Genomic DNA, 24,230 nt, shown 5'->3' with positions numbered 1-24,230 from the left:
GCACTGCTGAATTTTATATTTACTAACAATTTAAGTGCAGCACAGAAACATCAAACAACTTGCCAAGGATACCAGAGCCCATGACTGGTGGAGCCAGAACACATATCCAGGCAACTTGACTCCAAAGCCCAGGCCATATTGCTATCTTTTTATAACCTATTTAAAACAAAGCCTGCCGATGGGAAATTGTATATATAATACACCATTAAATGAAAAAGTAGCTGATATGTGGGCATCTAATAAAGTACACATTAAAAGTGAATAATTTGATGTGTTTGACATGTATAGACATTTATGAAGCTATCACCACATTACATTCAGCATGATATCAATTATGCATGTATGTGTATAGAAAATGAGGAGGAAAGAGGTACAGTAAATGCTAAGAATGCTTGTCTGGGTGACAGGAATATGGATAATGTTAAATTTATATCTTTTGGGATGTTTCTAATTTCTAAAAAGAATATGCACTACTTTTAAAATCAGAACAATGAATGTAATATTTTTAAGTAATAGCATGAATTGAAAATAGAGCCCCTAAACCAGTGGTTCCCGACCTTTTTTTGGCCATGCCCCACCTAAGCATCTCCAAGTGAACTCCTAGTCACGTGGAGGAAGCCTAAAAGGACATTAACTTGGTCTAAACAAACTTCCAAAGAACATGGCATCCATGAAAGAGAAAAATAAAAGAATGACAGGACAGTTGAAGTACTGAGGAAGAAATCACTAAGAAATTGTTAAAAAATAATAATATGAAGTGATATGAAAAAAATAGCAAATAAAGTTTCAAAAGATATAATAAAGAACTGAAATGCATAAATGTCACAATATATATTTATATACTGTATATGAGGCCCCTAGAACCATAAGAAATGCCAAAAATTCACTGTTAACAACTCATTCTCTAATTGCCCCCCTAAAAAATCAAGATGCCCCCCTGTGGGGTATGTGCCCCACGTTAGGAACCACTGCCCTAAACCCTCCCCACCAGGCCTTTCTCCCTACTGGGAATCACCCCACATCACAGTGAGCTCTGAAGAAGGGCTACTTGCATCTTGGCCAGCCCCTCAGCCCCAGTAGCACTTACTGTATTTCGGTTCCCAGGTGCTTGAGGGAAATATTCTGAAGGGCCAAGGGCATGGCTGGGGCTGGCTGCAAGGCGGCTGCCATACCCACAAGTCCAGGGGGCGTTTTCACAGGGTGCAGGAACTCCTCCAGCTCCGCCTCCTCTTGCTCTGGGGAACAAAGAAAAGGGAAATCACCAGTTGGGTCATTGCACTTGGAAAGACCAGACGGGTGGGTGCTATGGGCTCAGCTCCCACTGGGAGCAGGTGGGAGTCAGCCTGAGCAAGCCTTCCTTGTGGGTTAACAGTAGCCAAAGAGGCAGGAGGTTCACTGAATGCTCTACAACCAGTAAAATGATGCATTTTGCTGCAACAGCCTTGCTAGAAACCCATTAAAAATATGCAGAACAGTCCTGGATGTTTTTGCTCAGTGGTTAGTGTCAGGCGGCACACCGAAGGGTTGAGTTGGATTCATACATGGGTTGCAGGTTTGATCCTGGCCTTGGAGGCAATCAATCGATGTACCTCTGCCCCCCCCTTCTTCTCTAAAAATCAATGGAAAAAATATCCTCTGTGAGGATTAAAAAAAAAAAGCAGAACTGCAAATATTTCTACATCTGAGAATCCACCCTAAAGAAGTTGTCTGAAATGCAGACAGAGCTTTATGAGCCAAGAGGTTCATCCCGATACTGTTTAGCCTCAAACTGAAATTAACATCAAGTAAGATCTGGGGAAAGGTTAAATAAGTCATGATGCCTTCAGACAGGGGCATTTTACTCAGCCATTTAAAATGATGCTAAGGAAGAATGCTTAAGAACATGGGGAATGTGCATGGTACATACTCTAAGGTTGAAAAAGCCAGATAAAAATCAGGGTCATAGTATGATCTCCATTGTATAGGAAGAGTCTCAAAGAAATACTTGGCAATCTTAACAGTGGTCAGAACTGCATGCTGGGATTAGAAGTGAGCAGGCTACTCATTATAGTTTAATGTTTTCCCCCAAATTTTCTATAGTAAACAGGAAATAATATATATTTATCAAAAGTAGGTACTAATAAACAGATTTTACAACACAGGGACATTTTAGGGTCACAATACTGAGTACCAAAAAGCAAAGTAAAGCATTTTGTATTGTTATTTAATCAGAAAATCATTTACATTAAAAAAAAAAAAAGAGGCAGGCTGAGGTCATAACAGTGCTAACACTGGCTGTCTCTGGGTGGTAAGCTTATGGCTACTTTTCTATGTTTTCCAAATGTCCTGCTTAAACAGTGATTCTTATGCAGTGAGTACTTTAAAGGCTTAATATTAAGGAAGGTTTCAAGACTAATGAAACATTATTTGAGATGTAAGAGAGAGGAGGTGAAAGATTCAGAAGTTAGCTTTGAGTGCTACCAGAAGTCGAAGAGAACCAAGGCCAGTTGGAGATGGCATGATCTTGATGAGGCAGCCCTGAGACGCACAGGGCAGCAGACACCTTTTACTTGGGGCCCTCTTACTGAGAGGGCGAAGGGGTAGAGGACATTTATTTTTGCCTTGCATCTGCAAGAACATTAAATGCAATGGTGGGGGCCTGGGAGAGTTGCTCAATCTACTTGAAAATAAACTTTGCAGTTTAACTTGGCAAATAACACATTGTCAATCCTCAAAAGGCTCTTTCAGATCCCGCAGCCTGGCTGGTACCTGGCCACACCCACTCATTCTTTTGAGTTCCTCCCTTCAATTTACTTTCTCAGCTGTTTGGGCGTCTACCCTAAAGTTTCCAGGTGGGGCTGGAGAAAGTGAGATAAGCAAAGGCACAGGAAGCTCCCAGCTTCAGGAGCAGGTTAAAGCGCAGCTTCAGGAAGCCCAGTTGGGTGGAAGCTGGAGGGCAGGCCAGCCAAAGTGCTGGGAGTTCTGGGAGGTGGAGACAAATTCCTTCTAACTCAGGTCAGGGAAGACTTCCTGGAGGAAGGGCATTCGACGGCCTGGAAGGCTGGAGCTGATTTGGACCTGCAGAAGGAGTGGGGGAAGGGGTCCCAGAGGAAGAGGTGATAAGGACAAAGAGGATGGGGTGGCTAAGGGATCAGATCTGGCTGGAATGGCAGAGCCCCCTGGGGGTTCCAGCAGGAGCCAGAAGAAACCTGGCTGACTAGAAAGGGCCTGACCTACGGCCAAACCATGTTTCTGCTGGGAGGGTGCTATGACCGGGCTGATCATTTTTACTCTTTCTGCTTCAGGTTCCATATTTTAAAAACTGGACAGCCACCCTACACTGTCTCCTTCAGGGTTAAAGTATATGAAAATGTTTAGAAAACCATAAAGCCCCATACTGTGGACGCACATCTTTCAAAGGAGTCTTTGATTAAGACTTTGAGCTGATTCAAAATAATTAAGGTCTCCTTGCTTATCAATACTTTAACCATCTTCATTCTCCTTCAATCACAACAAACAAAAAAATTACCATTGGTCTAAGATTTTAATGTCTTGGCAAGTACTTCCCTAACTGCCAATATGTTTTCCATTAACTTCCACCTGTGGCTCTAGATCTACTGAGGCCACACAGAACTACATCTTGGGGTTAAATGTCACCACGGTGTTGGTTTCACCAATGAGGAAACAGCAGCTCAGAGAGGATGAATTTTGTGGCCAAGGTGGCACAGCTGCTAGCAGAGACATGGATCCAACACCGTTCCTCACTTTTCATTATTACAGCAGCACTTTTGACAAGGAGACAGTACTAAGAAGGGAGGGTGCCTGGGAAAGCAGAAGCTCCCAGTGCAAAGGGGGTGTCCAAAGGATGAGAGGCACATGATGGTGATGCCACAGTGAAGGTTAGCACTTCCTTCAGGAAACAGAAATGACCCAAGACTCTGGTCTGGGCCTCTGGGTCCCTCTCCAGCCTGGAGACGTGCCCTCAGTGAGGTGACCATACAAAAAATTTTCAACAGCATTTACTCGTAATTCTCCTTTTGCCTGAACTGTAGAGGCTGTCCCATTACCAGTAGGAAGAAGCCATCACCTAACAATCAGGGTTTAGACCGGCAGGCCATTGGTTTCCTGGAGGGCCCTGGCACATGGCTCATGTGCTTGATAATGGGGTGCGTGCTTGTGTGAGTCTACAGACTAGGGTTCAAATTTTAGCACTGACATCTTACTGTTTGACCCAAGCCCCTTTGACCCTCAGTTTCCTCTTCTGTAAAATGAAAACAACAGTAAAAATCTCTTAAGAGTGTTGTGATGATAAATAGATGATGCAGTGAAGTGTTACAACAGTGTAAGTGGTATGTATATTTTTATGATAAACATTTATAAAAGTGCTTTGTGAGATGTTTTCTACTTTGGCAACATGTCTTTATTATCAATCCGTTGGCTTCCCCTTGATCTTCCTGGGATCTATGGAGACCAATGTTCAGAGAAAATATAAAATTAAGGTGTGAATGCGTAAAAGCTGTAGAGAACGTGCCTTGTACTCAAAGGCAGTCCTGAGACACTGTACAACATGCAGCGCCTGTGACTCAGTCAGACGCCACTTGGTAGGTTTTCATTGCCCTGGCGGCAGGCCCCTGCTTCCTCCCAGGAAAGGAGGCACTGGAGAGGTGGGGCAGCCTGCTCCAGCCTGCCAACCCATGGCCTGCCAGCTTGCTCAAGACTCCAGGAATGTCTCTCTGGTTAAGCTGGGGAAGGTTCCACAGGGGTCCTGGCCGGGACAGTGAGGGCTTGCTGCAGGATGAGTAAGGCTTCAGAGGGGAAGCCCACATGCCTGCTTCCTGCATCGCCCCAGTGTCCTCCTTGGGAGACTGGCGCCCTGGTCATGACAATCACTCCCCTGCCCCCATGCCCACAGCAGGAGCTGGCCCAGAAGAGGCCCGCCGAGTGTGCTGAACCAAAACCCCAGAATTCAAGAACTTGGAAAGGGTTCAGCACAGCAGGAGAACCTGTGGGATCCCAAAACTGATAACCTGGTTCTTCCCATCTCAAGTCAGGGAGGGCTTCTTGTTGCATCTGGTCCGAGGCTGATGGGGAATTGTGTCAACTCAGACACAACGTGCAGTTTCCAGCACAGCCAGGGTTGTTTAGCTCTGGGAGGTGGGGGGTGGAGGGTAGAATAAAAATGTAGAAGCAAAAATAAACCTTCCTCAAAGAAAGCCCTTACAATCATAAAACACTCAGAAGGTTCTTAGGAGAAATCACTGATGATTATTAACAATAAAAAGATGCAGTTGTTATAATAACAGTGTACATGTACACATATAATAATATTATTAGGACAGATACCATGTAGTGAGCATTAATTATGTGCCTGGCATTATGCTAAAGGCTTTACATTCCTTTCCTCATTTAATTATAAAGTTCAATGTATTTGCTCATACACTCATGCAACAAATATCCAATGTGGCAGGCAGGGCGCCAGGTAATGGGGATATAGGTGACAAAGACACAGCCCCCACCCTTTAGGGCTAGGGGGCAGGGATTGACAAGGACACTCTACTTAGAACACAATGCGACAGGCCTTGAGGATGGTCTGGAAGTGCTGAGGACTCATAGAGTCCAGCTGACAAAGTCCCAGAAGGCTCCCAAGAGGAGGCTAGCAAGAGCAGGAGGGGACACTAAAGCTTGGCCATCGAGAAGAGAGCAGAGATGCCTCTGGCACTCTGAAGCATAAGACACAAGGCAGGTGCTGGGGCAGCGGACACAGGTGAGAGCAGGAAGGACTGAATTTGGTGCTGGGACTGAAAGAGCTGGGATTGTATTTGGGTCTGGGACATGGTGAGCAGCCAGGAAAGGGGAGTGGGGCTCAGGCTGTCACCACACTAGGGATTGAGCCTGCAACCCAGGCATGTGCCCTGACTGGGAATTGAACCCTGACCTCCTGGTTCATAGGTTGATGTGCAACCACTGAGCCAAGCCTGAGCTCAGGCTGTCACTTTAGAAAGTTCACTCTGACTGCAGTGAGGAGATGGGCAGAGGGGCAGGCTGGGACATGGGGACACCAGAGCGGAGGCTGCTCTATGATTTTCAGAGCTGAGGCCTGACCCAAGGCGACAACAGTGAAGGGGGGCCTAAGTCTGATGTTTAGGCCACAGGGAGGCGAGGCCAGTGCTGGTGACTGACGACTGGCTAACTGAGATGCAGGAAGAATCTGGGTGGCTCCTGGTTACTGGAGCAACTGGGTAAATGGGGGAAGGAAAACCAGGGGAGAAGAGTCAAGGGCAGATGAGCTCAGTTTGGGACATGAAAAACATCCGGGTGTGGAGGTCTAGGATCACTTGGCCACAGTCCTGCCCTCACCCATTTGGCTTCCCTGTTAATTAAGGATGAGGCATCTTAGACGTGCTGCAGATCTGTGCTGGAACTCACTCTCTGGGCTCCTGCAGGGGCAGCTGTGGGGGGTCAGTCTGGATTCTAAAATCTGCCAATCATATTCCTGGCTTCAGCATGGGGCGGGAGGGTGTGATCTCCAGGACTCCTCCCTGCTGGGATGTTGTAGGATTTGGGATCAAGAAACGTATCTGTGGGCCACATGGGGGTGAAGGATTCTGGCTTATGCGAACAGGGATAATACAACGAACTCTGGTCTACACAACTCACAGCACAAACGCATTTGTGTAAAGCAGCAGTAACAATATCTGCAACTTCTCATTAACCTATCTCAGAGCAACTCTGTTAAAGTTTCATTTCTTAAGACATTCCCATTATAGTCATCATAATAGCTGACAGCTATTGAACTGACAATGTGCAGGCATTGTCCCAACCACTTAAGGTATACGGATTCATTTAATCCTCACCAAAACCCTAAGAAGTAAGTATAATTTCTTTACTGACCTCATTTTACAGGGAAGGAAACTAAAGCTCGGAAGGGTAAACATCTTGCCTAAGACCACACAGGATTAGGATGTGAACCAGGCAGCCTGGCCTGGGAGCCCATATTCTTACCCCTGTCACTATATGGGTGCCCTAACTGATCCTGAGTCACATCCCTGGCTCTCTGCTTCTTTAGCAGAGGGCTCCTCCCACCCACTCCTAATAGGAGGGGTGAGGCTTCATCACCAAGAGCCCTGGGTGTGCACAGGAGGTGAGCCCGTTGGGTACCTAGCTCAAGGCGCAGGGCAGGCTCATTCCCAGCCAGGGCAGCGTCAGGGACGACAGGAGGTGCAGGCAGGCTGTTGTGGAACTCCCACCGCTTCATCTGCAGCTGCTGCAGCCAGTACAGCATCACTTGCTTGTTGGCGGCCTGAGAAGCACAAGGGTTAGTTGGCAAGGAAGGCTCTGTGCCCACAGGGTGGCACTGGATATGGGATGTGGGAAGGTCAAGGGAAGCCTGGTAACTTTCCTTCCCAGAAAAAAATTTCACTGTGGCTGGGTGCCCACCTAGAAAACACCACCTGCTACTTGGCCATAGAAGGTAATCAGGCTCTGGCCTCCCACTTAGAGGTTCCTTAACCTTTCTGGGCCTCAATGTCCTCAGCTGTACTATGGTGATATAACACTCATTTCATAGGACAGCTGTTATGAGGATGAAATGAGGTAAGGAAGGTAAAGTGGCCAGCATAGTACCTGACATACAGTAGGTGCTCAAAATGTGCTCACTGGGTAAAGGAATTTGGAGGTGCTAAGAGAGAGGGTAAGAGCTTTAAAATTCTGCCCTGAGTGGGGCCCATGATACCATCACTGTCTCTATCTCCTTGTGCAACATCTCAATGTCTTAGCTGACTTTGTGTGGAATGGAGAGTCCCTTCTGTTTTAGGGATGCACTGAAGTCATGCATATGATTGGGGACTGGAAAGCCATATGCACATCACGACAAAGTGGCACCTTCCAGGCACCCCCCAAACAGTTAATGGTTGATGCTGATTGGTCTCCCACCACTGGGTGGTACAAACACCTATTCTCACATCCATTGGGTCACCAGATCCTCCAGGAGGAGGCCGGGCAGGAGTGCTCAGCCTCTTCTACAGATGGAGAAACTAAGGCTCTCAAGCCGCTCTGGTTGGTCCCAGACCCTGGGTCTCCTGCTTCTCTCACTCCCAGAGCTTTGTTGTAGTTTATGGCCAGGAGATGTGGCTTATGTACAAAGGCCTGCCGTTGTTTGGGCACAGAAGCTGGGCAGCTCGCTCGGAGTGGATGGTGAGTCTCACAGAGCTGCTCACAATCAAGGCCACATGAGAAAAGCAGCAGGCTACGGGCAACCAGGGCAAGCTCCTCCTTTTAAGAGGCTCACGGATGAGGTGTGCACGAGGCGATGGGGGCTCCAAGAAAGAGGCCCTTGGTCTGTCGGAAAGATATCAAATAAGATAAAATGATGCCTACCATCTTCCCTTTCTATACACTTTCCCTGAGAGACCGCAGGCCTTCCCAGGGCTTCACCATGACCTTGAACTGACAAGGTCCAGCCCAAAATCAAACCCACTTTATTAAATCACTGGACAAGTATATATTGAGCACCTGCTATCTGTGTCAGGGCATGAGGGAGATACTGGAGATACTGTGGTAAGCCCACACACATGCCCCTATCCTCTTAGAACTTAAGAGTCTACCAAGGATGACAGACACCCGATGTCCTACTGTCTCCTCATCCTGGGTTCAACTCCTATCAGTGACTGGACCAACCAGGCAATCAGTCAGTTACAGGAGCCTCCCTGACTCCCCTCTCACATCCCTAGCCATTGTCTCACTCTGTCACTGCTCTAGCTCAGCCATCATTCTCTCGTGATCACCTCCTGATGGACTCCCTGACCCTCGGCCTTGCCTTCTCCTAATTTGTTCTCTACCCAATAGCCAGACTGAGCTTTCGAAGCATTCTACTATCACGGTGCTTCCTTGCTTAAAGCTCTTTGACAATTTCCCACAGCCCCCAGGACAAAGCCCACACTCCCTGTCATAACTCATAATGCCCTGCCCTCCCGTGGGCCTCTGTCCTCCCATTCCATCTTTTGGCTCCCTCTGTACCACAAGCTCTTGGAACCTGCCTGGACACTGGGTGGTAGCATGATTTCCCACCTTTGCTCATGAGGGTCTCTTGACCTGGAATAACATTCTCCCTCTTGTCTGCTGGTAGAAAACTGATGTCCTCTTTCAGGATTCAGATATCATCCCTTCTACGATGTCTTTTCTGGATGGACCCTCCTACTTAGTGGACCTGACCCATCCTGTCACCACACTTTTCTGGTACAGACTTCCTGTGTCTCTAACAGAACATTTTACTGTGCGTGCCAATCTCCGTCAGTCTCTCTCACCACATCTTAAGCTGTTTGAGCACCAGGGGGTAGGTATAATTTGGCTCCATACCCAGTGCCTAGCACAGAGCCAGGCCTGAACACAGATCAATGGAATAGTAAAAGCCATGTGTCGGAGGCCCTGTAGACAGCATTCCACCTGTGGGAGGAGGCACCTGCAAACCACATGACCTGTGAAATGCCTGCCTTGCCTGGCCTGGAGTTCCTGGTTTCCATTATTTTACCTGGTCTCCCCATGCTGGCCTGGTTGTAAAGGAGAGCGGAGGCTGTGGGCTGCATCCAGGGCCCTCCACAGATGCCCAGTTGGCTGGAGGTAAGGGTGGAGGGCTGGGAAGATGGGATGCGGTGAGGAAGGCTGTCTCCTGACACATTCGTAATTCAGAGCGTGAATCCTGGAACTATTTCAAAGTGCAGAGCTGTCTTTCCAATTAAGTTCCGGGGCACCTCCTCTTGGCTCCACCACCAAGTGCGTCTACCCAACAAACACTGACTGGGCACCCACCAGGTTCCAGGTGGTATTCTAGGTGCTGGGAGTATTTCAACGATTTGTAGGCGCCTTTGCTGTTCCAAACGCTTCACATATCTTGCTTTAAATCTCACAAACTACCTACATGCTGAGAGGTTAAGGGACTTGCCCAGGGTCATACAGGTAGTAAGCAGCTGACTTAGAATTTGAATCCAGTCCGGTCTGACGTCAAAGCACATGGCCTTCCCACCCTTTCAGGCTCTCTGGGTCAAAAAGGGTTACACAAAACCTACCGGGAGGGGAAGCGGGCTGGGATCAGTGAAACCCTGCCAACATTTTCTCAGCATCCATTCCTTCTGGCCAGAACATCAAGGAAAGTGATTTGGAATCTAGGTCTCGAGAGAAAGGACTGCAAGCTCCTACGCTGACTATCCGTCAGCCCCAAGCCCCCTAAGTTCTGCTGCGGTACTGGTACCGAGAGGAAGTGGGACTATGAGACCCCAGGAACCGGCCCCACACACGCTGTCTGGGCGCCCGAGGCGGGGCCGGTCACTCCATCTCTCTGACCAGTTTCCTGACCCGGACTGCGGACCCCTCACTCCTGCCTCTGTCGTGGAACCCAGCGAGGAGCTGGGCGTGAATGCGCGTCCGAAATCCCAAAGGCCTGGACACCCAGCGTTCACTGGGCGATCAGGATCAGGGATCGTTTTTCCTGCTAAGTTTACTGTGACCGCCCCACGGCGCCCGAGGAGCCCATCCCTGCTTCAAGGGGGGGAAACGGCCGCATTTACCTTCAGGGTAATAATCCGGCCGGGAGTCTTGATTTCGAAAGTTCCCTCCTCGGCGTCCGCCTTGCAGTCGAAGACCGCACTGGCGAGGTCGATGCTGTCCAGGGGGTTGGCATCCTGCGCGGTGCGCGAGTAATACAGGTGACATTTCCTCTCGTCGTAGAAGAACCAGCGGGACTTCCAGCCCCGGATGGGCCCCTTGCCGCCAAACTTGCTTAAGTATCCACAGAGTTTCTTGGGGGCCGTCTCCGGGGGCCGGGCGCAGCCCTCTGACTCCTCGGGAGGCAGCACCTCTGGGCCCCTGGCCAAGCCGGCAGGCTCTCGGGACCCGAGGGCAGGGGAGCTAGGCTCCGGGGGTTTCTCCCGGGCGCCTTCCATCGCCGCTCTGACCGCGCAGGGTCCGGAGGTCCGCAGCCCGACTTGGGACGAATCTCGGAGCCTCTGAGGGCGATCAGGAAGCGAGCGCGGGCGCAGTGGTGACCCGCGGCGGTGAGCGCGCCTCACTGACCCAGAGCCCAGGAGGGCGGCGGGCCACACCCCTCCCGCGCTTCGGAAACCAGACCACGCCCACCGACACGCCCCCGCAGACTCCTCCTGCCCCGCCCACTTCCGGGTTTTGCACCCGCCAGTCAGCCATCTTAACTGAGGGCAGCGGCCGGGCCTGAGGAGGGCCTCTGGCTGGAGGCGTGGTGTCACTGAGCTCGGTTAACGGGCGGGAGAGGAACGGGAATGGACGCCCGTCACTGACTGGGCTGTCCTGGTAGCTCGCGTAGTAATGTAGGAGGATAGGGCCTCACGCCGAGGGGCCGCCGCCCTTTCTTCCCAGGCGCCGCGCGGGTCTCCGTCGAACGGCGCATCGCGCGCCCATTGGCTGAGCCGCCGGGCCCCATGGCACCACTTCCGGTGTTGCCGGGCGTGTGGGGCTCGTGGGTTCGGCGTCCACCTTTTCTCTTCCCGTTGGTTCTGCGCCTTCGTGGCTCTCAGCCGATCGCGGCGGCCTCCCCCTCCTGTGTCCCTGCCCCAGCTCTCCACCTTCCGGCGCCGGTTGCATAATACAGGGCGCCTGGCTGGGTGCTGCGCTGCTGAGAGGGGTTGGGTCAGTAATTTTGTAGGAACTAATAAAGAGTAAATGTACCCAGGCCCCAACTCGCTCAACTTCCCGCCTCATTCCACTCTATTGCCCTTTACTCGCCCCTTCCTTCCAGTGTAGGGCGCGTTCTTCCATTTGGGCCGTGGAGCCCATTTCTGTCCAACCCTCTGGCCCTTTCTTAGCCGCTTCTCTCCCTTTAGCTGACAAATATGTTCGATATAGCATTACTTATTATTTCAAAAAAACTGGAAGGTATATAAATGACCAAAAATCTGAAATTGGTTAAGTAACTGATTGGGTACTTTTTGCAGAAGGATATGGAATTCTACGGAAAATATTAGGTTGAAAAAGCAGGCCACAAAACTATTTTCGCAAAACTTATTTAGGTAAAAATAGTGTGTTTATGACAGTAAGGTTGGAAAGATAATGTGTAATATTTGAGTTTTAGGGACATTAGAGAGGAACTCCTGTTGATCTAAATGCATTAATTGCTGTATATCCTAATGGATACACTTCTGGTAATTACATCAAAATATAGCCAATATCCCTCCCCGCCTCCTTGGAGGTTGTTGTTAGCTGCAGAGCAAGCGATTGTCCCGAAGTGCCACCTAGTGGCCATTGTGGTGTACTGCCCTTGTCCGCATTAGGTGTTCCCAAGCTTTTTTGTCAAAGGGCACTCAGGAATAACCCTCCCACAGCAGAACCCAAACAGGCGGGTTAATAATCTGACATCTTTAAAAACAACATATCTTACATATTCCTTCAACCCACTTATTTAGTGAAGGCAAGAAAAAACAGATCAACAAAATCCTGTGTTTCTTCATGTTCTTCATGTAAATAAGGGTTTGTTACATGCTCTAACAAACATTATATTTTAAGTTATTTGGAGGTGTTTTCCATGTTGAAGTTTTTCTTCTCTTCCTATGGGATAATTTTAATTCTCTTGTGAAGGAAAGAGTACAGTCTTATTGAAAAATACACACAGAACCTGGCTGGAGATCCTGGCTACAAAACCTTGCTAGGCTGCTGATCAACTGAATGCTGCCTCCGTGTCATTTCTTCTTCGCCGACTCCGTCCACACATTTGGGAACCCCTGGACCTGCTGGGGTTGGACCCCAACAAGGCTTGGTTCAGGATCTAGGGTGCCATGAGGGGCGACAGAGGCCGAGGTTGTGGCGGGCGCTTTGGTTCTGGGGAGGCCCGGGAGGAGGGTTCAGGCCCTTTGTGCCCCACATCCCATTTGGTTTCTATTTGTGTGAAATGGCCTTTCTTCGGGTTAAGCCAGCACCTGATGAATCTTCCTTCAGTGAGGCATTGCTGAAAAGAAATCAGGACCTTGCTCCTAATTCTGCTGAACAGGCCGCTATCCTTTCTCTGGTGACAAAAATAAGCAATGTGATTGACAGTTTGTGGCCCCAGGGACATTTGAAGTGCAGATTGAAGAAGTGCGACAGGTTGGATCATATAAAAAGGAACAATGACTACAGGACACAATGTGGCTGACCTGGTGGTAATCCTAAAGATTTTGCCAACGTTGGAAGCTGTTGCTGCCCTAGGGAACAAAGTCGTGGAAAGCCTCAGAGCACAGGATCTTTCTGAAGTTTTGACCATGCTGACCCGCTTTGGTTCTGGGGAGGCCCGGGAGGAGGGTTCAGGCCCTTTGTGCCCCACATCCCATTTGGTTTCTATTTGTGTGAAATGGCCTTTCTTCGGGTTAAGCCAGCACCTGATGAATCTTCCTTCAGTGAGGCATTGCTGAAAAGAAATCGGGACCTTGCTCCTAATTCTGCTGATCAGGCCGCTATCCTTTCTCTGGTGACAAAAATAAGCAATGTGATTGACAGTTTGACTGTGGCTCCAGGGACATTTTAAGTGCAGATTGAAGAAGTACGACATGTTGGATCATATAAAAAGGGAACAATGACTACAGGACACAATGTGGCTGACCTGGTGGTAATCCTAAAGATTTTGCCAACGTTGGAAGCTGTTGCTGCCCTAGGGAACAAAGTCGTGGAAAGCCTCAGAGCACAGGATCTTTCTGAAGTTTTGACCATGCTGACCAGTGAAACTGGCTTTGAGATCAGTTCTTCTGATGCTACAGTGAAGATTCTCATCACCACAGTGCCACCCAATCTCCGAAAACTGGATCCAGAACTCCATTTGGACATCAAGGTGTTGCAGAGGGCCTTAGCAGCCATCCGCCATGCCCGCTGGTTTGAAGAAAATGCTTCTCAGTCCACAAAGTTCTCATCAGACTTCTGAAGGACCCAAGGATTCGTTTTCCTGGCTTTGAGCCCCTCACACCTGGATCCTTGACCTACTCGGGCACTATGCTGTGATGAACAATCCCAGCTTTGGCGAGGGTGATGCCAGCTATCTTGCTTCTGAAATATCTACCTGGGATGGAATGATAGTGACACCTTCAGAAAAGGCTTATGAGAAGCCACCAGAGAAGAAGGAAGAGGAGGAGAATACAGAAGAACCACCTCAAGGAGAGGAGGAGGAAAGCATGGTGACCCAGGAGTGGCTCCCTTCTGTCCACCCTTTCTTACCCAAGGGGAAGATTGGAGCCTGAGCTAACTGCTACTGGGCTCTCTATGGTGGCATTTCTGAGGGCTGGGGGAGACAGGAAAGAAAATAAAAATAAACCACAGAAGTAAAAAAAAAAAAGTTAGGCTTTCTGGTGAACAAAACATCATGATATACTTCCTAACACACCTATTTTTGAGTAATATCGTTTTCAATGGATAAAACCCAAGGATTCATGTTTATTTAGCATATTATTTTCAAATAGATAATGTTTAAAGGAATTAGGTTCATTTAAACCTACAAGTCATCTGCAAACAAGGTTCTCATTGGCAGTTTTCCTATAAAATATTAAAAACAGATAAACAACATTTAACATGACATTCAAGGTCAAAATTGGCTCCCCAGCTACTTGGCAGGATCATTGTAACAAATGTCTACTCCATCAGTCCAATTTTATATGACTGAGCCTCATGGAAATTCAGTTCCACACACCAAGCACATGTTTTACAGCACTTAGTTATAGAATCTTGAAAGAAAAGACCTGACAGTGCATACATTGAACATGTTCTATTTTATATCCCATTTCAAATTCTGAATGTAAACCAGGTTATACAAAAGGAAGGTTGGTCCCAGGGAAACTTGCTTTTAAATTTGTTATTTTATTTTAAAGAATCAAATAACATGAGAGAATATTTTAGTTTAATTTTCACAAATTTATAAGCCAGAGAAATAAAAAAAAAAAAAAACTAGACGTCTGTGTTTTATGTTCTTGGTATGCTTGGTAAGAAATACAGGAGCATCATTTAATGGGTGGGGAGAGAAAATTCTCTTGGGAAATTAAATATCAAATCTTGGTGGTACCTTCATCACTTCTTCTCTAGTGTCCCAGAGTTAGACGGTCTGTATTTGAATTCTGGCTCTATAATCACAGATGTCTGACCTTGGACATAGTTACTTAGCCTCTCTGCCTGAGTTTCTTCATTTGTATAGCAGGATAATTATAGCACCTACCGCATAGTGTTATTACATGACTATGTGAGGTAAACCACATAAAGTGCTTACACAGTGTCTGGCCCATAGAAAGCATTTGGCAAGTGTTAGCTACTAGAATTAGCATGAGTTCTAGGAATCCTAGGGTCTTTGAGTTGGTAGGGACCAACATTCATTTGTACCAGATTATTTTCTAAACTCTCTTATTTTTATTCAAGATTCTATAAACACTATAAAACATGCTTGGCATGTGGTTACCCTTGGTGGGGATGGGTAGTGGGGAAGATGGTATGAGGATTCTCCCCTGTTGAGGTGGAGAGGTTATCTGCAGCAAGAAACTGGGAGAGGGAAGGAGTTAAATTTGACACTACCTCCATCCTAGAATTTTTCCTCCATCTCTCCTCCCTCCTTCCTTCCCCACCTTTTATTTTTTTCTTTTCAGCCCATTGTCTCATCAATTTATCTATAAAATCTCTTGTCTCGTGGAAATGAGGTTTTACTAATTTTTCTCGAGACTAGAGCAGATGCCGAGATTTGGCATTGGCTTCTGTTTCCTGCAGAAAACCTCTTCCCAAAGTATGTTCAGTCTCAGCTTGTTGTGTGCTGTTTGTCTTTATGCTGCAGAATCTTCATAGACTCTAATGGATGTTTTTTTACTGTCCAGGAAAAGGCATATGTTATTGAAGTATATAATAAATGCTGTGTGATTTCTTTATATGCATACTAGTTTATGATTTTTATAGAAATATGTATATGTAGCATATACATATTTATATTTGTATGTGTATATCTATATATAAAAGGCTAAATGACTGTCCGACCATCCGACCGTTCGGTAGGTATGACACGCACTGATTGCCAGAGGGTAGATGCTCAATGCAGGTAGCTGCCGAGCTGCGGTGACTTGGTGGCGGCGGTTCTCGGGTGACACACCCGAGTACCGGAGAGGAGTGAGCCCAATTCCTTGGCTGTGTGATTCCACCTTCAGTTGTGGGTTATGTTGTTGCTGGGGCACTGTTGGCTCCGAATCTGGTTTACTGCCGAGCTTCAGTGACTGCAGATGCCCTTCGAGCCACAGCGCTGCCCCAGGTGCAGCTGGCCGGGGAGGGACTGCAGGAGGTTGGCTCTAGGGCATGTCCGGTCCCGTCTCACCCAGTCCCATCCCACTGGCCACTTTCTAATTAATTTCCTTTCAATGTGCATGAATCTGTGCATGGGGCCACTAGTATAATATATAAAATATACATATGTGTGTGATATGCATATGTGTTACTATGCACATATAATCACACATCATAAGTGTACAGCTCAAAGAAATTTTTTTCTGTTGTTAATCCTCACCCAAGATAATTTTCCATTGATATTTAGGGAGAGTGGAAGAGAGAGGGGACAGAGAGAAACATCTATGTGAGAGAAACCCATCGACTGGTTGCCTCCTGCACGAGCCCCGACCAGGAACTGGGCCAGGGAGTAGCCTGCAACCAAGATATGCAACCAAGATATGCCCTGGACCAGAATTGAACCTGGGACCCTTTGGTCCACAGGCTGATGCTCTAGCCACTGAGCCAAACAGGCTAGGGCTCAAAGAATTTTTATGTAGTGAACACAGGCCTGTAAACACTGCTCAGATTAAGAGCCAGAACATTACTAGCACCCAAAAGCCCTCCTCACACCACCTTCCCCACCCAGGGGAACCACTGTTCTGATGTCTAAAAATTAGTTTTGCTTCTTTTTAAACTTATTAAGGAATCTTACAATACACCCTCTTTTATGTCTGGCTTCTTTCAGTCTACATGTTTTTTAGATTCATTAATATTGTCACATGTAGTTGTAGTTTTTTTCCATTCTCACTGCTGTATAATATTCCACTCTGTGCCGAAACCGGTTTGGCTCAGAGGATTGAGCATCGGCTTGCGGACTGAAAGGTCCCAGGTTCGATTCCGGCCAAGGGCATGTACCTGGGGTGCGGGCACATCCCCAGTAGGAGATGTGCAGGAGGCAGCTGATCGATGTTTCTCTCTCATCGATGTTTCTAGCTCTCTATTTCTCTCCCTTCCCTTCTGTAAAAAATCAATAAAATATATTAAAAAAATATTCCACTCTGTGAATATACTACATCATATTTTTTTTCTGACCTACTGTTGATAGCATTTGCCAGCCTGGTCATTTCTAAGCAGTGACTATCATACCCAGGGCTGGCATTTCCCCCAGAAGGGTGAGCATCTTCTATCTTGCCTTTGGATGCTGGCAGAATCCTTCTGTCAGATCTGGGAGGCTTGAATGCTCCAGATGCAGTGGTCAGGGGGGATATTGGCGATGAGCAACTTGGGAGAGCTTTGTTTCTGCTTCTTCCATGTTGTTGGCTTGCCTGGGCCTCAGCGCAGTAAGGGTTTCCCCCTCTCACGTTGCCTGGGCCAGAGGTGCCCAGACTGGGTTTATAGCCTCAGTCTATTCAAGTTCAAATCTCATCACTTGATGAATCTCAGAGGTGTGCAAATGTATACATTAAAAAATTGTGTTTTAATTTCAAGGTAACCGAAAATAAATTAAATTGGCATATTCTGGGTGATCTGAATCCAGCTGCTTCCGATGATGCAGTTTAAGGAAGTGGTAAGAGGGTGTGCTCTAGCATCAAATTCCTTCTCTATCATTCCAGCTGTGTGACCCAGGATGGCATTCATCTTTGGTGCCAGTGTCTTCTAGTTGTAAAAGGGCAGCAATAATTGTTCCTGCTCTAGAGTCCCTGTGAGATCTAAATGAGATTATGCCTGCAAAGCACTAAGCGTAGTGTTTAATGAGCATCAGCACTCAATCACCGTTTGATTTGTGTGTGTTGTCTAGGGGGCCCCGTGACTGTCAAAGGCTCGTGAGAAAAAAGCAAAGGTGGATTGAATAGAGAAGTGATGTGTTAGAGCTGAGTGAGGGCCAAGTGACATCATGTGCTGCTGAAAAATGAAGTTGTCACAGTAGTTTAAGTAAGGAAAAGCAGTGTAATAATTGAGTCATCACACCAGGCAGGCGGAATTCAAAGGAATGTGCCCGGGAGCAGTTGGTGCTACGCTCGCACAGTGAGCTGCAATTTATTTTTCAGCAAAAGCTCATTTGTCCCATTAAATCAGTGTTGCTAATATGTTTTCTATTGGTGTTGTCATTTTGTCTGCATTTAATTTATAAATTTATTTGGCTTTTACACGAAGGATGTAAATGTGTTTATATCTAGTTTGAACATATTTAGGTAATTTGCTTTATAAAAACAATCGAAGTCAACACCATGTCTTAAAAGGTGTCTCTGTAGTTTCCAAGTTTGAAAAATACTGCCCTGGGTCTGTTCCATTGGGATTCAGACGGAGAAAAAGCAAATGTGTTTCCTCTTGGCTCAGAGCCCTAACTCCCCATGTGCCAGAACTCTCCAGTAACAGGCTGGTGGACCCGAGCAAGAGAGCAGCCATGACCTTGAAAGCAAAGACGGCCAAGCTAATAGCTCTGCAGGCGGGCAGCTTCTCCAATTTCACTCCATTCCAAAGCTGTGAGCATGGAATTTATTTTGTGAGGTAGGTGAGCATGGTGTTACTGGTCTTGCTTTCTAGGATTTCTACCTTTGCCTTCAGGACCTTTGAGATATATGGCTCTACAGGAGAAAATGTTTCCTGTTACTTAGATAACCTAGATGTCAGCAAGGGTGATGGTGGCCAGTGAGATCTAGAGGGGATAACCCACACTTCCCATTCCTGTGCCTCTCCGACGCTCCTGTGGTTTTCCGGGAGCTGATGATCACCTGCGGCTCCACATTTTTCCTGCTTGAGCAGGGAGTGCATTTTCCCTCTGTACCGTGTGGTTTACTTCTTCTATCCCCACTTTGGCCTCCACCTAAATCCAAAAAAGTATTTTTCTCTTTCTTTCATTTCCACCCAAATCCACAAGACTTTTGCTTGTATAGTAAAGGTTACTGAAGGTTTTTAGGGTCATTCTGCAGGAGGGGGTGAAGTGAAGGAGTTTACTTCATAGCAACACAAATGACTTAAAATCAGATGTTTGACATCTCTGTTCTTAAAGGTCTTTTGGCCACTTTGCCATGTTACTTGAACTTGGCTTCTGTCCTTTCTCACCTTTCTTTCTCCTTCCCCTCCCCAATTTCTAGTCCTTTCTAACGAACGGTTGCCCTGTCTCTGTTTAGCCTTGTTTCCAGAACCTCTCTCCCCTGCCCCCATGGTGAGTCAAGATATTTTCCCTAACAGTTTCCTACCTAAGAAGCATGCTATTGTCCGATTAGAGGAGGCGGGTAATGAGGCTGGAAAGGAGCAGGGGCCAAACCTCACAGGCTGCCATGGTCTGGAGGGGGAGTCGGGGCTGGGGATGGGGGAACAGTAAGGTTTCTGGATTAGTCAGGAACCTTTTGGTTCCAAGTGATGAAATCTGAACTTGAACCAACCCTGACAGAAAGGGTGATTTATTGGAGGAGTGCAGATTCCAAGGAAGGCCTGCACCCCCGCAGGGAAGGCTCAGGGTGCTGCTGGCCTTCAGGAACAGCTGTCCTTGACCGGCTTCATTTTTCTGTTCTGTGGCTGACTACATTGCTTTACCTGGAGGAGACATGGGGAAGGGACTTACTGGCCCAGCTCAGGTCCGGTTCCCACTTTAGATCCATCACCTGTGGCCAGAAGCTGTGCCAAATGGTAACAGGGCTGCGCTGTCAGCAGAAGGCGGGGCGGGCAGCTTCGGAAGGAACAGTGCTGAGCGGGCAACCGCAGAACTGTCCCTTGAGTTTCTGAGCAGAGGAATATGGCCTGAAGTGACCTGCATTTTGGGCTTGAGAGTAGGCATTACAGACGACAGTTTTTTCCCTTTTATTCATAAAAACAAATTTGCAACAATTTATTAAAAATTGATACCATGCAATAGGGGGACGAGAAATTCCTCATGTACATTTGATTCTGGCAGTTCCAGTCTAATTGAAAGCGTTTGTGCACTAACATCATTGGAAAACACCTCAGGCTGAATGAAGCCTTTTCAGAAATGTGTGGTGTGTTTGCTGCGTATAAAAGAACAGACCGTTAAGTAGCTAGAGTCACTTCTGTGGGTCTTGTTATTTGCAGGGAAATTTTAAAAAATGGGTGAACCTACAGTATCAGTAAGACAGAGAATGTACTTTGTGGGTTAACCTAGAAGACTGTGCACGTTCAGGAGTCACAATGGGTTACAGACGCACACACTCACCTCCGACTGTCCAATACTTTTGTTTCTTTTTTCCCTGCTATGCTGGAATAATATTTCTACAGGTATTTTTTTTGTGTGTATACATTATGTACAATGAATTGTCTCTTTCTCTTTGAAAAATTAATGTGACCCTTTAACTTAAATCTGATTTTGGTGAAATCAAGAAAGCAAGTAAATACTGTAATACACAGTGAGTGACAACACCGGTTTTTAGTGCCTAAACAGACAATGACTTCAACTTGACCTGTGATGTGTGAACATTTTTTTTCCCCTAAAAGCTACAGTACCTCCAAAACCTCTCTTTGGGGGAGGGGAGAGGAAAGCTACACTACGTGAAATAGGGTGTTCTGAAATGTTGGCGATGGTAAGATCCCCGTGGGCCCTTTTGTCAAAGCCTGGTGGTGACAGCAGCATATTCCTGACATCAATGGTCTGGGAAGGGATTATTGCCTGCCTGTGGAAGCTGCCATTAGGTTTCTTTAGGGAGCGAGCGACTGCTCAGTTGTGCAGATGTCCTGGACGTTGTCATTCAGGCCTTTCTTCAGCAAAGAATGAACCTGTCTAGGAAGGTCACAAAGGTCATAGGGAGCCTCTCTTCAGCCAGCTGATCCTGGTAGAGGGCTGTGTTGGGAGCTTCTGTGGGCCACTCCCCTGGCTGTTGTGAGGGCTAAAGGTCACAGTCATCCTGATACCTCACGGATCAGGTCGCTTCACTGTTGGGTATGAAGCTTTCCTGCATGAGATCAGGTGAGATAGGCAGGGATGGGTATTATTTCAAGCCCAACTTGTTAGAGAGGGGAGACTGAGGCTCAGAGAGACACTAGTGACCTGCCCAAGATCATGGAGGGAGTCAGCAGTGGAGTAAAGACTTGAACCCAGGTGTGTCTTACTCTCAGGAGGTGCTCTTTGGGGTCCAACTACAAGGAAAGGGTGACAGTGTGCTGACTGATCACCCCTGTGACCCCCATGGGCAGAGCTCACCAGCTTGCCTGGACTGAAGGATGCCTTCTGAAGGCGAGAGAAGCCCTCAGCTAGCAACTCCTTCCCCTATGAGTACAGGGATGTCTTCTAGAAGAATGCCCATGATTCACTTTGGTCAGAAACAAAGTCAGTGGGAAAAAACAATAACAGCAACAACCCAGCAAGCCCTTAGGCCCTGATGAGAGAGGTTAAAGTGCACAATCTTTCTTTTTTGTGTATGCTGGGAGCAGACATCCCATGATTAGCTCAGGTGGCCCCCCCTTATTACCAGGAACACCTGATGCAAACACAAGGACATGGCCAATGAGGTGGGTGCGTGACCGACCGTCGGTGAATGCTGCAGAGCGTGTCTGCAGTGACGTGCCCTAAATCCCCACGGTTCAGAACGGGTGTTATTGTGTTAATGTGTGGCATTTATCAGAGAGTAAGGTCCCACCAGGAGGCATGTGAGCCAGCCTGCTCCCGCACCCCGGCCCTGGGCCACCTGCTGCAGAGCTGTGCCTGGCTGCCCTTCCTGCGGGCTCCCTGCTCCAGGAAGGCTGGTTGGCAGGACTGGCAGCTGCGGGCCTGACTGCCCTTCCCACCTCTGTCCCCAGAGGGGAGAAGGGCTGGCCTGGGGTCTGCAGCCAGCAATGGGTGTGCAGAGGCGAAGGCCGTTTCTCCAGCAGCCCTTCCTCTTCCCAAGGCTGTGCAGCGACTTCTAGCTGGAGTTCTAGTGATTCTTTCCTTGTCTAGGTTTTTTTCTCTCAAAGTTTCAAATATTTCAGTTCCTCCTGTTTTGCAGACATTAAGGAAGAAGTCATTTCCATTCCTCTTCTTTGTGAAAGAATAAAAACTTCACAAATAAGGCGCGAGGTCAGGTGCCAAGTGCGCCCCATCCTGTCCACCTGAGTGCCATCCAAGAGTCCCGCAAGGCCAGCATGGCGCCCAGCTTCTCCGCAGCCAGATCCGACAGTGTTCCTGTAGCAGACGCCTCTGCTCTGTGTGGTTCTGTCATGGGGGAGGCCCAGCCCCAGGCCTACCACCCTCACAGGCCCGAGACCATAACTCGGAAGGAGGGTGGCACATGTCTGTGGCGGGGGCTGGCGGTGGGGCTGACGCAGGGGCTGACACAGCTGGCGTCCACACCTCCAATGGACGGGAGGTAGGCGTGGTGGAGGATGGGGAGCTGGAGGGACAGCCGGCGCTGGATGCTATGGCAGGGAGACAGAGAGAGGGAGGAGTGTTAAGGGAGGCTATCTGGCTGCTCACCAGAAAGTCCCTGGACTCGCTTTGGCTAAGAGGCTGATGGTGAGCACAGTTTTCTCTGAATTCTTTGAATTCAAGATCATCTAACCATTCACCCGGCTAGCAGGTATTTAATGCAGGCCTACCTGTGCCGCCCTGGCAATAACCAGGGAGAAGTAAGCTAGGCGGGTGCTCCTTGAGCTTCCGGTGATTCCTAAGAATAAGGCTTTGCCCTTTCAACAGGGCTTTCTGCAAACACAGACAGCTCTCATTGTCTGCTCTTGCAGGCCTCCACATGGACGTGGCTTTGGGTTTCCTCCCTGAAAGGCTTCTCAGCTGACCCATCCTTCCCCACTGGCTCTGCCTCCCTGCCTCATCCAGGAACTCAGCCCTTCTTGCTGGGCCAATTCCAGAAGGTTCCTTCCTGGTCTTCGGTGACTAGCACTATTTCTTCAACACTGAGGTGGGACACTCAGGGCTCTCTAAGATCTGCCTCTTGCCAGGTTCTCCAGCTGGATCTTCTACCTCCTTCCTCTGTGAGCTAGTTTCCCCTGAAACAGTACTCATGGCCACTCTCCATGCCTCTGCATAGGCTGTTCCCCCGCCTGGAGAACCTTGTTCTACTTCCCATCTGATGAGCTCTTTTCCTTTAAGATCCAGTTCAAATGTCACCTTTGTGCAAATTCCCCCAGAGAATGAGCCCATTCCTCCTCTGAGCCCCCAGAGCCCTCGGAAACTTCTGAAATGCAGCCAGAAATACTGGAGCCGGAGCTGGGGGAGGGTTTGCTTGACCGATGGAGGAGCAGACTGGAAATGGACCTGCCTTCCAACTCCCTTCTACTGCCACACCTCCACGCTCACCTTCTCATCATTCTTCACCCGTGACGGGCAGGTCAGGAAGTCACCTTAGTTGTTGGGAAAGCTGCTTTGGGGGATGTGCGCAGGCTCAGCTGCGCTTTGTGCACGTCTCCATGGCAGCTGGGAAGCTGCCTTCCCTGTATCCTTAGGCCTGCTGTGTCCCCAGCGCCTGGCCATGCAGGTGGGACGAAACTCCAGATCTCCACAGAAACCCAGAAGGCAAAAGCAGTATTCCCGTTTTGAAGATGAGTTTATGTAACTTGCTCACAGAAACAAGCAAGGTGGGACTTCTGCTTCTGTTAAGCCACAGAGTTCTGTGGAGGAGGCCACTCACAGGGGCTGCCTCAACGCCACAGGCTGTGCTGGGACTGTAGGGAGGGCATTGGTCGGGCTCTGAGACGGACGGGGACAGATGCAGGGCTGGCTGCCCCAGCTCCTTTTAAGGACCTGTTGGCCAAAAGGGCTTCTCTCAAGAGATACTTTGCACGTGCTCACGAGATAAGGGTGTTAGAGATCACATTTTGAACCTTTGTAACATCAACTATGACCAATTCCTTAAGGCAAGATGGTGTTGGAAAAGAGTCCAGAACAAGGGAGCTGAAGAATCAACTCTGACCTGGGGAAGGGTGCCATCTAACGGGGCAAGGTGGGCATCTGTCCGGTTGTCAGAGCCATAGAATCTGCTGTCTGGTGGCATCCTGTTGACATTTTCATTCATTCAACAGACACTTGCCAAGAACCTACTCGGCGCTTGAACCTGTGTTTAGTCCAAGGGACATATGAAGGACCCATATCTTACTGTCAT

General features: G+C 48.1%; 2 protein-coding genes and 1 pseudogene across 3 annotated transcripts in view; 1 reads left to right on the top strand and 2 right to left on the bottom strand.

Annotated features, from left to right (window-relative positions):
* TBC1D2 (TBC1 domain family member 2) overlaps positions 1-11,315 on the bottom strand; it is a 43,670-nt gene extending 32,355 nt beyond the window's left edge. Inside the window, exons 1-3 of one of the 2 annotated variants that reach the window (XM_015560488.1) lie at positions 10,539-11,315; positions 7,138-7,279; positions 1,088-1,235 (exon numbers count right to left, since the gene is read on the bottom strand). In XM_015560488.1, coding sequence (XP_015415974.1) covers positions 1,088-1,235; positions 7,138-7,279; positions 10,539-10,913 — 665 coding nt within the window. In that variant the 5' untranslated portion in view covers positions 10,914-11,315. The remainder of the gene's footprint in view (positions 1-1,087; positions 1,236-7,137; positions 7,280-10,538) is intronic. The other variant, XM_006758438.2, reaches the window with a different exon arrangement.
* A 2,132-nt stretch (positions 11,316-13,447) lies between these two features.
* LOC102766316 lies at positions 13,448-13,925 on the top strand (annotated as a pseudogene).
* Positions 13,926-19,974: 6,049 nt separating this feature from the next.
* Positions 19,975-24,230, bottom strand: part of GABBR2 (gamma-aminobutyric acid type B receptor subunit 2) — a 341,708-nt gene continuing 337,452 nt past the window's right edge. Inside the window, exon 20 of the mRNA XM_006758607.2 lies at positions 19,975-22,533. Coding sequence (XP_006758670.1) covers positions 22,368-22,533 — 166 coding nt within the window. The 3' untranslated portion in view covers positions 19,975-22,367. The remainder of the gene's footprint in view (positions 22,534-24,230) is intronic.

Source organism: Myotis davidii, unplaced genomic scaffold, assembly GCF_000327345.1.
Source record: "Myotis davidii unplaced genomic scaffold, ASM32734v1 scaffold534, whole genome shotgun sequence".
Taxonomy (NCBI): domain Eukaryota; kingdom Metazoa; phylum Chordata; class Mammalia; order Chiroptera; family Vespertilionidae; genus Myotis; species Myotis davidii.
The sequence above is the reverse complement of the archived record's forward strand: the minus strand, read 5'-3'. Positions and strand labels throughout refer to the sequence as shown.